The 15,665-nt window shown below is 38.0% G+C and overlaps 1 protein-coding gene across 2 annotated transcripts in view; it reads left to right on the top strand.

Moving 5' to 3' along the window:
- The window catches only part of Ctnna3 (catenin alpha 3), a 1,475,129-nt gene that overhangs the window by 903,359 nt on the left and 556,105 nt on the right, over positions 1 to 15,665 (top strand). For both annotated transcript variants that reach the window (XM_021205680.2, XM_029542317.1), the window contains exon 10: positions 12,542 to 12,634. In XM_021205680.2, coding sequence (XP_021061339.1) covers positions 12,542 to 12,634 — 93 coding nt within the window. The remainder of the gene's footprint in view (positions 1 to 12,541; positions 12,635 to 15,665) is intronic.

The following is a 15,665-nucleotide window of genomic DNA, read 5'->3' on the forward strand; positions in this document are numbered from 1 at the left end:
AGAACCTGAAGTTCTTTCGTGTGCTGGCTAGTTTTATGTCAACTTGGCACAAGCTACAGTCATCTGAGAAACTGAGATCTCAATTGAGAAATTGCCTCTATATGTAAAAATTGATGTCGGAGTGGCCAGCCTATTGTGGTAGTCCAATATTGTGCTGGGCTGGTAGTATGGTTTTCCTTATGAAAGTAGACTTTGCAAGTCATGCAGAGCAAACCAGTAAGCAGCCCTCCTCCATGGACTCCAGGTTTCTGCCTTGCTTGAGTTCCTGTACTGACTTCCTTTGGTGATGTACAGTAATAGCTAAGCAAAATAAGCCCTTTCATCCCCAGACTGCTTTGTAATGTTTTGCCATAGCAGCGATGCTAACTGAGCCACTTGGTGATAAGTTGTCTCCATAGGATCTTTGGCAGGGTCATGTCTTAGACAATTCCTTGCCTCCAGCCTATAGCTTTGGAGACAGGGTCTTTTACACATTGACTGTTCTTAAGATGTACTTCTTGTGTCAGGATGACAACTGAGTAGGCAAAGGCACTGACTGATCCAGAAGTTTTGAATTCCACTCCCTGCATTCACTTGCAGGAGAGAAGAAATTACTCCCATACGCTTTCCTCTGTCCTCCACAGGCATGCCTTGAGACATATGTGTCCTTCTCCAGGTAGAAATGAAATCAACCAATAATAATATAAAAAAAATCAAAAAATTCATTCCACTGTTACTGATTTCTTTTTTTAAATTTCATTGGCAGATCTCAACCTGCATCATAGTTACATAATCAATATTTATTACTTTGTCAAATGATTAGTCGAACCTTGCCAATTACATTGATACTACAATTCTATTGGTTATACATTATACATAACTCATAAGCTTTTTTATTTTAAAAAATAATTAGCTCCAGTGCTAGCATAACAGTAATAAAATATCAGAGGAGTTGAAGAGCTGACCTGTTTAGCTAGAAGTCACTTGAGTGAGGACTATTATGGGAGATCACAGATCCCCTTCAGCATATCAGATTCAGGTAGAGGCCTATGAGCTTGAGTTTCTTAGCAGCGAGGGATGCCTTGTATTCTAAAAACACTATAAAGCCGGACAGTGGTGGTGCATGCCTTTAATCCCAGCACTTGGGAGGCAGAGGCAGGTGGATTTCTGAGTTCAAGGTCAGCCTGGTCTACAGAGTGAGTTCCAGGACAGCCAGGGCTATACAGAGAAACCCTGTCTTGAAAAAAAACAAAGAAACAAAAAGACACTAAATTTCCTGTGTTATGGACAGAAGTCACTGTGCTTCACACATCTGCCACACTCACTAGCATTTGGCAGCCAGATGAGGCCCTTGAAAGAAAATAAATAAATAAATTAAGAGCTAGATTGGGAGCTGTTCATTAGTTCTCAATTGGATGGCGTAAGTGAAAGTAAATCTTGAAAGGAACCACTCCACAAGTCCTGTGAAGTATGAAGAAAGGCCTGGACTGTTTTCCTGAAAGTCAGTTGTCTGAGCCATGTAGAACATTGCAAAGGAAAATCTATTCTCCATTCACTCTCACCCTGAATTTCTACCATTTTCTCTTCCCTCCAAGTTATTTTTGTTTGTTTGTTTGTTTCTTCATCTGAGAAGAAGGCATAGTTGTAAGCATAACTGTTTCGTGTATCTATTTGTGTTCTCCTTTTTGAAAAAGCTGTTGTTTGGATATCAAATGTCAGATGTTGGGAGAAACAATGAGCTAATGTGAGAGGGATCAGGTCCCTTGGAAAGCAGGAATACTTGCTTTCCGTTGCCAGGTGTGTTCAAGGTCAGCATGATCTACATAGCCAGCTCCAGGCCAAGCAGAGAAAGATAGTGAGACCCTATCCAAACACACACCTACACTCACACGCATGCACTCATGCACGCTCGCATACCAGACAAAACAAAACAAAAACAAAAACTACAAACAAGCAAAGAACATAATACCCAGGGAACGTGTCTTTACAAACTGAGAATTATTCTCCAAAAGAAAGTCCTCCCTTCAATAGATAGACATTAAGGTGTGAGAAGGGATATGATACCAGTAAAAGCAACACAGACTTGCCATAGCAATGCTTTTGAGCAAGCTCTGATGGGCGGTGATTAGCAGAAGTAAGAGATTCACAGACAGCAGTGAAGGAGGAAGGGGGTAACATCAACTCAAAAGAAAAAGAGACACAAATGTCCAATGAAAGAAGGACATTCTGGTCTCTAGAATTGGGCTGAGCCAACTAAAAGAGTTTTGAAAACAACCTACACTTAATGAGCTTGGTCTGGACTACACAGAGTCTGATTTGAAGTTTTATAAACTTAGCATAAAAAAGCCACAACAACAACAACAACAAAAAACAGCTTACCTGTTGCTAGAGAGATAGCTCAGCCATAAAGTACACTGATTGTTCTTCCAGGGGACCCAGGTTTAATCCCCAGATTCACACAGTAGCTGTCACCTGCCTGCAACTCCAGCTCCAAGGAATCTCATGCCTTCTTCTGGCCTCGTTAGTTACTGCACACACATGAGGACCCTGCGCATGCCCACAAAACATTAATACACATAAAAATAAATAAATCAGCTTGCAATTCCACCAGCAGTGGAGGAGTGTTCCTTTTTCTCCACATCCTCGTCAGCATCTGCTGTCACCTGTAGTTTTTGATCTTAACCATTCTGACTGCTGTGAGATGGAATCTTAGGGTTGTTTTGATTTGCATTTCCCTGATGATTAAGGATGTTACAACTACACTGGAAATCAGTTTGGTGGTTCCTCTGAAAATTGGACATAGTATTACCAGGAAGACCCAGCAATACCACTCCTGGGCATATACCCAGAAGATGCTCCAACTTATAATAAGGACACATGCTCCACTATGTTCATAGCAGCCTTATTTATAATAGCCAGAAGCTGGAAAGAATCCAGATGTCCTTCAACAGAGGAATGGATACGGAAAACATGGCACATTTACACAATGGAGTACTATGCAGCTATTAAAAACAATGAATTTATGAAATTATTAGACATATGAATGGATCTGTAGGATATCATCCTAAGTGAGGTAGCCCAATCACAAAAGAACACACATGATATGCACTCACTGATAAGTGGATATTATCCCAGAAGCTCAGAATACCCAAGATACAACTTGCAAAACATACAACTCAAGAAGGAAGACCAAAGTGTAGATACTTCTATTCTTCTTAGAAGGGGGAACAAAATACCAAAGGAAGGAGTTACAGAGACAAAGTTCAGAGCAGAGACTGAACGAAAGACCATCCAGAGACTGCTGAACCTGGGGATTCATCCCATAAACAACCACCAAACCCAGACACTATTGCAGATGCCAACAAGAGATTGCTGACAGGAGCCTGATAAAGCTGTCTCCTGAGAAACTCTGCCAGTTCTTGACAAATACGGAAGTGGATGCCCACAGCCATCCATTGGACAGAGCACAGGGTCCCCAATGAAGGAGCTAGAGAAAGTACACAAGGAGCTGAAGGGGCTTGAAGCCCCATAGGAGAAACAATTTGAACTAACCATCAGCCCCAGAGCTCCCTGGGACTAACCACCAAAGAAAACACATGATGGGACCCATAGCTCTAGCTGCATATGTAGCAGAGGATGGCCTAGTCAGTCATCAATGGGAGGAAAGGCCTTTGGTCCTGTGAAGGTTCACTGCTCCAGTATAGGGGAATGCCAGAGCCAGGAAGCAGGAGTGGGTGGGTTGGGGAACAGGGGGAGGAGGGAGGAAATAGGGAATTTTCAGAGGGGAAACTAGGATGACATTTTAAATGTAAATAAAATATCAAATCGATCAGTCAATCAATCAATCAATCAATCTTAAAAGTGTTAAAAAATGCACAAACAACCAAAAACATCACACACAGAAATTAACTAGACTTTACAACTCAATGAACTTCTATAGAATAGGAAGAGACAGTCAGAAAGAAGCTTTATAAATTGACATTAAATTGTACATTTTCAGTATTGAATATGTTTTATGTACTGATCCATCATAAAAAAGGTAACAAGCAAAAATCAATGGCAGAATTAGAACTAGAAACACAAATCTTTATTATTATTATTATTATTATTATTATTATTATTATTATTATTATTATGTTTTTTAAGACAGGGTTTCACTGTGTAGTCCTGGCTGTCCTGGAACTCACTCTTTAGACCAGGTTGGTCTTGAACTCAGAGATCAGCCTTCCTATGCCTCCCAAGTACTGGGATTAAAGGTGGGCACCACCTCTTTCTGGCTAGCTTTATATTCTTTTCAGTAACTCATGTTCACTGCCTGCTCAGTCCTTTCTCATTCCTTTATAAGTAATCTTTCTTCTACTTTCTTTCATGCTATATTGTACCCATATGAACATTTGCTATGCATAATTTTATAGGAAAGAAGATATGGCACAGTAATGAAGAAATAGGAAGATCAAATCTGCATTAAAAATATTGAATATTCACTAAAATACATTCTCTCTAAATATATTAATATATTTGTGAAAATATATGTCATAGGAATGATATATATGCCCACATACATATATTAGAAATGTATAGTTGCTCACAAAATAATAAAATTCTATGTAATGTATGTGTGCATGCATATGAGTTTATGCATGCATGCACGCAGTTGCCTGCATATGTGTGTGTGTGTGTGTGTGTGTGTGTGTGTGTGTGAGTGTGTGCGTGTGTTGCTCAGGTGTCCTGTTGTTGTCTTCTTTGAGTCACAAGGTCCTGGAACTATCTTACTCTTTCCCTGTGGGACCATCATTTCAGCCAAGCACCCCAAGAAGTAATAACATAGCTCTCTGTGTGGCCGAATGGATGGGTATTTCCAAAGGTTGCTTACATCATCTCTAAACATGATCCACAATAACATCTAATAACATCCCTTGAACCATCTCTCCAGGTGTTCATAATGTCATAACATTGACTTGCAGTGTGGCTTGCAGATGTTATATGTAGTGCCTCAGAAAAAATGTTCTTCTTGTTATGTAATAAATATTGATATCTTTAATACTCTTCTGAGAGTAATCATCCCTCTTTAATCACATTCAATTATCATTGGTAAATTAGTGAATTCCTTAACATCTTAATTATACACCCATGTTTTAGTTATGTCTACTTGTATCAATATGTCAACTCAAATTTACACTATTCAACCCAACTCTCACTGTCTCCCATTAATAAGAAAGGAAATTACAACCAAAAGGCAGAAATTCCAGCGTTTCATTGTTAGTGATTAACTAGTGACTTTCAAAGTTTGATACTTTGTAGTGTTTCCAAGAGCTTTGGGAGCCTTCATGTTTCTTCATGCCTCACTGCAAGCTTTGTGAAATTTAAGTCCTTGTGAATTGAGAAGGGAACCCAGATCTGCCTTCTCACTCCGAGAGCTAAATCTTGATAAACCCTAAGGATGCACCCAGTCAGGCTGATGTCGACTGAAGGCAATTCACACCCACACCCCACAGCCTTTATTTCTTCGTGTCTTTCCTTCCCAGATTGAGGAAATGATACTTACTTTTAATGTTCATGTTGTGAATGATTAAGACCTATTATAATCAAGAAGTTTTAGAGGAAGTCATAGCATCCAAGGAATAAATTATGTCTTATTCATAAGACTCAACAATAGAATTATTAATATAGAGAATGAACACTGCGATTTATAGATATAATGATTCAAACTCTTATTTACATGAGCCAAATAACACTATTTTACAATAATATGCTTGATAGAAGTTTAGAGAAAAATTATTTTTTTTAACCTGTTCTTCATCTGATGGGTAGCTAAGTGAGGTTGGGAAGACTGACATGTGCATAGAAAATAGAGTTATGAAATCTAACTATGGAGTTCTGAGTATACACTCTAGGTCTTAGAGTATTGACGTGGTTTTGAAACAAGATGTGAGAAATGACTTTCAAACAGTATGAACAGCTTGCCAGTTAAGGTGAAAAAAATGGTAAATAATTCCTTCAAGAACTCAATGCTTTTTTTGTACTTAATGTATAAAATTTTCTATTAAGCACCGAGGGGTCAGGAAGAAAACTCTTAGAAACACATTCATTCATTTGCAGGAGCTGACACATGCTCCATTTTTGTTTGCATCCGAGGCCAGGGCAGCCAGTCCATCTAAGACCTTAGTCAGAGATACGGTCAGAAGCCCCTCCTCCTGTAGACATGATCCTGTTTATTCATCACTGTGAAACAGCATGAGGGTAGTGCACAGTGGGTGTACTAGTTTTCTAGGTCAACACTGAGAAAATTATTTCGACTCACTTGAGTGGGAACACAGAGACCTTAATGGAAGACACAGGTGGCTCACATAAGTAAAGTCAAAATAAAAAGTTTAGAATAGGCAGAAACCAGAGCTGCCCTAGGAGGAAGTGAGGAGTATGCCCCAGTCTAGGACCAAGCAATGACTAGGAGTCTGACTTGCCAGTCACACACAGAGAGCACCCCTGGCTTAGATGAAGGGATAACAGACCTACCTAAGTATCCCAAATTGTTGTCACCCCTACAAAGTCTTTTGGCTGGAAATTTCTCTTATAGTTATTTTATTGTTTCTTGAAAAGCTTTTTCTATCATGCTATCATTATGTTAATCTTCAAGAAAAATATATGTCCAAACAAGTGAAAATCACCAAGGTCCAGTGTAGGTGTATTTTTATTGTTGTCAATGGTTTGTGTGTGTACCTCTCTCTCCACACCCCTCTCTCTCCCTCTCTCTCTCCCCNCCCCTCTCTCTCCCTCTCTCTCTCTGCCTCTCCCTCCTTCTCCCTCTCCCATTCACCCCCTCCTTCTCTCCTTTTCTTCCTCTCCCCTTACCCCCTCTCCTTCTCCTTCTCCTTCTTCTTCCCCCCTCTCTCTTTCCCTCCCTCTCTCCTATGTATTCTGTTGGGGATCTACTACATCCAAATCACATGGAAGTTGACTTTAAAACTGTAATACCACACCCCTTAGATCTCTTCATTAATGTATCTTGTTACCTAGGTAGGAAGAAATTAAACCTTTTTAACAGCTACTTCCTGGTCATTCTGCTATCTTTCTTTTCTTCATCTCAAAAGTCTGGAATTGTTTTTACACTTTTCCTTAATCTAAATCTATATATTATTTATGACATTTGGCATTCATTGAGGTGACATTCCATTTCCTTATAAAAAAGAATGCTATAATTTCATAATTTTGGGCTGCACTGCCAGGGAATAGAGTTGCCCTTATCAACACTAAATTTTCTGTACCCAGAAGTGTTTGTACAAGTGTTACATGACCATCTGCCAGAGAGGGATTTTGTATGAAAATGAAGGAATGACCTTTCTCCCCCACTGAGAGCTAGGATCTGTGGAGATGTGATGAGATGTTATAATTAGCCATGGGTATTATAGATACACAGGAGCGCACAACAATGAGGATCTCTCCAAACATCCTAATGTAGTTCACACTCTCAATGAAATAATATAAAAGGCCAATACACGTACAGGAACTTCTAGGTGACTGAATGAATGATGAATGACATTCAGCTCCCAGAACGGTGTGCTTTGTAGTGACACTTCCACTTTAGTTTTCTAAGATGTCAGAGAGGATAGCTATAGTGAGATTTTGGGTGAAAATTGATATTGGAATTTTAAATCCTGGCATGTTCTTCCATTCAACACATGAATCTCCCTGCCATGTTACAGCATAGTGACTATCAAACACAAGGTTAATGTAGATTCATAGATTTATTTAATGGCCACAGAGAAAATTTATAATTTTCAAAATATCTTTTTATAACTAGCCCTATTTTTTGGGGGATGGACAAGTCAGTCCTTTTGTTCTCAGTGGTCAACTTGACATGCAGAGGAACAAGCATGACCAGCATAGATGGCAACTTCGACAAGGTCCCACAGCAGAAATTTCTCATGATAGACAAGCAGTGAAGGAGTGAAGGAAACCACATTCACTGCCAAATACAAGGACAGATAGAATGTCCAGCTAGTAGTGAGCATGATAAGAGCATACCATTTGGGGCCTAGAACTTGATCCAGGAGCCAGGGTGATGAGAAGTAGCTGTAGCATTGTTGAGGTGAAGGATGAATGGACTCTTCTGGCTTTGGTGTCAGTGAGAATGTTTATAGATTACATGGTTTTCCTGGATCACATGGCATAGTTAGGTTAGAGAACCTTATAGGCTTCAACAGCTCAGAGAGAGATACCAACAGGACAGAAATCTTTAGTCAATGCTCAGTGACATGACAACATGTCCTGGACTGAAGATGTTTTTGAAAGTTATTGGCTAGAATTTAGGCAATTGCTTTAATGATACAATTAATCCCTTTTTAGTATGAAGGGATATTTTGTCATAGCCATTCTCTTTTAGTGGCTACATGGTCTTGCCCAATATCTTTTTGTTTGTTTGTTTATTTTAGATAATGAAGACTTGACTTTTCTTTGACTTGCTAAAGGGTACTTACTGTGTAATACCCACTAAAAGTTAGCTCCATTATTTCAGAAAAGAATTATCTGCCCATAAGTAATAGAAACACACACACACACACACACACACACACACACACACACACACACACACACCTGGTTCAGCATCCCCATCCTTTAGTCTGAGTGTGCCACATCTGATTGTTCCTTTTCCTTGTGTGCAGTAGAGGACAACAAACTGATGAGAGGTCACAGAGGCTGTAATGAAAGTTAGCCAACCAACTGCTAACTTGTGTTAGCTAAGTGGTGACATTCTCCGCCCTTTCATTCTGCTTTAATGCATCCTCCTGCCTCTAGCTAGGGATCACATACCATTCTACCCCATTACTGAGTTCTGTCTAGCTCAGTGTCTTGAGTTAGACATTTTGCTAAGGTTCTTTGTGCACCTAAGGCTTAAATTTATAGCACTGCTGAGAACTTGAAGTTCTTTTATTTTGCCCATTAGCTCTGAGAGACAGGGATGAGATCGAGGATGAAGAGACAAATAAATGATGGAAATTCACATAGTTTCACAGATACTGAGCCCTACATCTTCTTCATACAGTGTCTCATCTAGTTGTCCAGGCACCATTGAGTTAGAAACCATCATGTATTTTATAGGTAACAAAACAGAATCATGGGACTTAGTATCTCTCCCACAATCCAAAGAAATCCTTTTAATCCCCAGTTTTCCTTAGCAAAGAGAAAATTTCTATGGGAATGTATTATATAATGAAGCTTTGCTTGGATTTGTGAAACATTGTCAAAGTTAGATAAACAAGGATGTCAGATGTCAAAATACCACAGACTACTTTTAAAAGATATTCTATGTGCATGCTGTTTTCCTTGACAAGCAGGGAAGTCACATTTATGCTGTGCTTGTTTCCCTGAACAGGCACCCAGAACTACTTATTATTAGAAAAAATGTGGCTTTCACTCACACATTGATGTGATTTTGGAAAACATTTCTGAGTCATACAAATTCAAATTGTAAAAGGATTTCAGTTTTACCACCCAGCCTTTCTGCTTTGTCCTAAAATATTACCATAAATTAGCCATGTTTGACAAACACATGACAGAGCCTAATAGTTTTTAAGTCAGTTTTTGATAACCTGGAAATTTGAGTTTACATAAGACAGTTTGGTGAGATGAATATAGATATAGAAATAGAGATAGATATATTCACCTCATCTGTCAACCTGTCTATCCTCTGCCTATCTGTCTCTCTCTCTCTCTCTCTCTCTCTCTCTCTCTCTATATATATATATATATATATATATATATATATATATATAATCTAGCGATCTATCTATCCACTCATCTATCTATCATCTATCTTTTTCAGGGAAAAATTGAGATAAAAATGATCTTATTACCATTATCTCACTAGAGACATTGAACAGAATCCCAACTTCCAATTGTTTTGTATGTTCATTGAATAATCTTGTAAAAATTACCACTGTAAAGTGTTTGAGGATAATGATCCTTGTTGTATATCCATATAGTTTTTTGAGTAATAGCATAAGCATCGGAGGAGGAGTGGGGAGAGGGGGAAAAGGAGTGGGAGGAGAAGGAAGAGGAAGTTGAGGAGGAGGAGGAGGAGGAGGAGAAGGTGAAGAAGAAGGAGAAGGAGAAGAAGAAGGAGAAGAAGAAGAAGGAGAAGAAGAAGAAGAAGAAGAAGAAGAAGAAGAAGAAGAAGAAGGAGAAGAAGAAGAAGAAGAAGAAGAAGAAGAAGAAGAAGAAGAAGAAGAAGAAGAAGAAGAAGAAGAAGAAGAAGAAGAAAAAGAAAGAAGAAAGAAGAAAGAAGAAAGAAGAAAGAAGAAAGAAGAAAGAAGAGGAAGAGGAAGAGGAAGAGGAAGAGGAAGAGGAAGAGGAAGAAGAAGAAGAAGAAGAAGAAGAAGAAGAAGAAGAAGAGACCAAAATGCCATGTGCAGCTATATCCCCATCCCTACAAATTCCATGTTCTAAAGACTAAATAGGCGTTAAGAGAGATTCACACTGAAGGGAGGGGTCACAGAGAAGATCTGTAAAGTTATCTGCTAAATCTACTACCCCAAAGCCAGAGCCCATACTTTAAAGGCCCCTATAAACATGGGAGAGGAGGTACCAAGCGGGAAAGAAAAGAGGAAAAGTGGAGGTTATTCAGGGTGAGAATAGCCTTACAGAAGATGGGTGTATCCAAATAGGCCAGACACACACAATGAAGGTGCTGGAGATGCTGAGGGAAGTCTGAACCTTTGAAAACCATGTACTTTACATGACTATAGAGTAAGACATAGGAAGATGAAGTCACTGATAGGGTGCTTGACTAGCAATCACAAGACAATGAAGTTGGTCCCCAGCACCAGATAAAAAAAATAGAAAGGAGGAAAATATCGTATAGAGTCAATTTTCTGTAAATTGAAGCTTCAGATTAATTCTTTTTAATTTTTTTTAAAAAATTATTTGTGTGTGTGACCTAATTGAATGAGAAATTTCAAATTCCAATTGTTTTGTTGGTTCATTGAATAATCTTGTAAAAGTTACCACTGTAAAGAATTATACAAAATGTACGGAATTTTAACTGTAATCAGTGCTCAAATTTGGAAGAGTTTCACTACCAGTGAATGAGGTTTAGGAGGTGGGGTGCGGGGTGCAGAAATCATTGCCCTTTTCAAATAATTCACAAATGCTCTAATTATGTGTCAGATATGAAAGTTGAGGTATTGTGACCTTCAAGCTAACAAAAGGCCTTTTCAAGTAAGCCATTTCATGTACGTTAATAAATTGAACAATGCCTCTTCATAGCTAAATAATGTATGTCTGTTATTTTGTCATGTGCAAGAGCAAACCTGGAGATGTTTCACCATTCAGATATTAAAGAAGAGACCAGAAAGTCTTATAGCTATTCAAATTTAAACTCATAGTCATAAAACAGTAGCCTAAAGATTTCTGTTTATTTGCTATCCCCTAAAAGTGAACTTACTTTAAATTTTAGCAGCAAGAGCTACAAGGTGGGTATTATCTAATGGGCAAATGGCAAATCTTTAAGAAGCTATTTTATGGGGCAAAGCATTAATAAAGACAATGAAATATTTTGTGTACATCAGAAAAATATATCATGGCTTGGTGAGGTGGCTTAGAGAATAAGGCATCTACCACCAAATCTGAAGATGGGAGACCTGTCCCCTCACCCACATAGTAGAAGGAGAAAACAAAGTTCCATAAGTTGTTTTCCGACTTTAAGTAGACCACAGTACTGGTTTCCTGCATCAATGTGCCTAACCCCACCCTCCAAACTAGAATTTGAGCAAAGAAAAAATATTGCTTTCCTTTATAAATTACCATGGTGTTAGCAATAAGAATTTTAGATAAGATGGGGTTTAAAGGAAAGGAAAAAAATTCTACTCCCTTTCTGAAACCTATGTTATAAAGAATTTGTAAACACCAGGCTTAGGTAATGGCTATTATGGTAATCATTTAAAAGAACAGTGGAAGATTGTATAAATTTCAAAAGCAGTGGTATAAAGTAGGTTTAGGTGTCACTAATACTTGAATTTAATTGGCTATCAGAATGTCAGATATTGTTCATTAAATTACAGTAGAAAAGCAAAGAAGAGGAAATACTATTTAATTATCTTGTGTTTGTCCAGCCTGGGAAACCCAGCACATTCAATGTTGAATAAAACATGAATAAGATACAGCTATACTTAATGCAACGTAAGTGTGCATAATAGACCTCTGGGAAATAATAAAACAATTACAATCTTAAAATAAACCACAATCAAAGGAGATTCCAAGAACCTATTAGCATGCGATCCATAGATAAACTTTACCCAGTCCCCTAAGAATGTCTTATTATGGATTAGATGTTGATACCCAGAGACTGTGTAAAGCTTCCTGATCCATTCATCAGCATTTTCTCTGTATGTTGATTCCCCAAGCCTCCTTTGTTATTTATTTTAATAGTTTCCCTGAATAATCCTGTGAAGGAGGTAAAAATTCTACCTGACATTACATGCATGCTCTTCCTTGCACATGAGAGCAAATATTTCAATATTTCCTCAGTGATCGGGACTAATTTTCATTGTCTTGAATTGCATTTAAGGTGGCAAATCTGGCTTGTTCCATGTCAACGAATGAAGATGGGATTAAAATCGTCAGAATTGCAGCCAATCACCTGGAGACCCTGTGTCCACAGGTAGAGTAACTAAAGAAATGTCTCCCTTCTATACAATTATGCTGGGTTCTTCATATCTAATTGAGATATATTAGAATATTTGTTATAAACAAGGGTACTGAACGGTTCTCAGATTGTGGCCTATTTACCACAAAGGTAGTTGTTGTAGCTGTTTGTGATGGTTCTGTGGACTTGAGTTAAACATCTGCCAGCTTTCTGAAGGTGTCTAAGAACCGTTAAAAATGGGCACATTCAATCCTCATAATTAACCTTGAGATCTGACTCCCACTGTTAAATCCCTTTCACTTCTACTTAAGAAAAAAGAAAAAGGAGGCTTATTCTGTAAGATTTCCAAAGAAAGAAACAGTTTTACACTATAAATCCTAAAATATAAGATGAAAGGATATTATTTAGTGAAAGGCATTTATTTTACAGATGTGAAAATTTTATACTAGAAAAATAAATATTATATGGGTGGTTATTTTAAACCAGAAGTTCTTTTTGTCAGCAAAACAAGAGGCTGAAAAATATTTAATAATAAAATGCATCGCAAACCTCTGAGCAAGGTTTTGCTCTTACATACCATGTAATGTGTTTATTTTGATAAGGGTCGTTGCTTTACAATTTCAGATGGTAGTTCATGGTGGAGGCAGTGACTTGAAATCTCAACACTCCCATCCCTGAGAATCAGAAGTGTAAGGCCACTGGCCTGAGTTATAGAGAAAGACTATGTCTAAGAAAATCAAACCCATACCAAATCAACCAAGCAACCAAAGGAAATATGACTGGTCAAAACTATTTTCTTGGCAACTGTTGGGCAATTTCTTAATGTCTGATGAACAGCATAATGTTAGGGAATTATTTTAGATCACTGGTTTCCCTGAAGTCCAGAATCAGAATACATGTCAGGGAACTTTTAAATACTAAGCACACTAGAAAATGATGGGCATATGCAGCTCTATATAGATCACAAACGGAATGAGGAAAACATATTAATGCTTGCTTTGCCTCACTGACAATTTTATTTCTAATGCTATTGAGGGAACAGTCAAGGTGTCTGTTTCTTTGGAATTAATGTCAATTAACCAAAGAAACCTGGCTAGCCAGCCTGAAGCACTGATCTTCCAACTTTTAATCAGTTTTCTATGGAAGCTTGTGGGGAACATGATACGGCCACAAGGTCTCTAACGTTGTTGTGTTGAACCCGTTGATCCCTGTTCATCCATCAGCTGGCCACATGGATTCTCATCTCTGCACTGTGGCCAACACTTGATGCTATTACTTTTTGGAGTCTCCTTTCAACATAAATACTATTAAGTATGTTATTGGATCTAACTACCCATTGCCTGATTATTGAGGAGAATATGCTTTTCCCACACATATGAATAGTTGACATTGTAATCGTGTTCCTTGTCTAAATCCTTTGCTCATTTTCAAGGGAGAAAGATTTTAAAATGAATGCTCTGAGGTATTTTCTTACATGAAGACAATTCGTTAAGGTCACAACCACCCCCTAATCAATTCCTACTCCAACTTCTCCTGGGCTTATCTTGTTCCTTCCTGTATCTTTCTCTTCCTCGTTTTTTCCCCCTTCCTCTTGAGTCTCTTTAGCCTTGCCAGTACAAGGATGGGTGTTACTTTATCTTCTGGGTCGTGAGCAATCTACCATGGAGTATCACAGAAGAAAACTGACTTTTCCTTCCTCGGGAACTGTCACCCACCAAAGGTCCCCATTTAGGGGTCGGGTCTGGTGAGTCCCACACCACCCATATTGGGACATTGACTGAATCACTCTTGCGAAGGCCTTATGCAGACAACCCCGGCCAGTAGCTTTCTGCATGCACTGGTCCTGTGATGTCCAGAAGACATGTTTTTTTCAGAAGTCCTCACTGTCTGCTGGTTCTTAGAATCCTTGTACTGCTGCTCCTTCAATGTTCCTTGAGTCTTGGGTGAGGTGTGTACTCAGCTTCACAAAGTGCGCCACGGTCTACTGTTTGAGAAACATCACTGGCGAGAGGTAAAGGATGTAATGAGTTACGGTAATCATCTTTTTCGAGGGGAACTTCGATACTATATCCCTTTCTTTGTTGATTTTAAAGATGAGAATATTTCTACTGTACATGGTATTGTATCTCATAATAGTATTTTCATATAAGTATGTTTTGTACTTTGACCCAATTACCATGGATTTTCTATGCTCTTTTTTTTTAATTTCTCCCCCAGACCTATTGGTCTCCTTAATTTCCCCAGATTGTTTCATTTCTACTTTTTGTATTATGTGCATACAGTATTTAATGTCTCAACAGAGAATTAGGGTCCCCAAGTGAAACAGGACATGTAATGTTTGTCCTTCTTAGTCTGACTTAACACTCTTAATATGACACTATCCAGTTGGATTCACTCTCTGCAAATGACATAGTTTCATTCTTTATACCTCAGTAAAATTCCATTATGTATTTTTCTACACACATATAAGTACACATTTCTACATATGAGTGTATGTATATACAAATAAAATGGCTATTTTCATTTTCTATCCTTTCATACAAATTTCAGAAACAACTCACAAATGTCAAGGAAATCATGTGATAATTTACAAATCAAATGTTAAAATACATGAGATTTATTTTGCAGTAAAATTAAGGAATCAAATCTTTGAATCAACCAGCATGTTTTTACATGGAATATAAATATATAACATATATAGTGCTATATATGTTATATAACACACATATGTTTATTTATACAAATTCTTTTTTGTTTTTGTTTTTGTTTTTGTTTTGTTTTGTTTTTTGTTTTTTGTTTTTTGTTTTTGTTTTTTGGTTTTTCGAGTCAGGGTTTCTCTGTATAGCCCTGGCTGTCCTGGAACTCACTTTGTAGACCAGGCTGGCCTCGAACTCAGAAATCCGCCTGCCTCTGCCTTCCAGGTGCTGGGATTAAAGGTGTGCACCACAACGCCCGGCTTACAAATTCTTTTAATCGTATTTCTATAGCTTTCTAGAATATTTAAATTTCTATCAGTTTTTTTTTTAAATTGCACAATTAAAAACAA

The sequence above is a fragment of the Mus pahari genome, chromosome 9 (genome assembly GCF_900095145.1).
Source record: "Mus pahari chromosome 9, PAHARI_EIJ_v1.1, whole genome shotgun sequence".
NCBI lineage: Eukaryota > Metazoa > Chordata > Mammalia > Rodentia > Muridae > Mus > Mus pahari.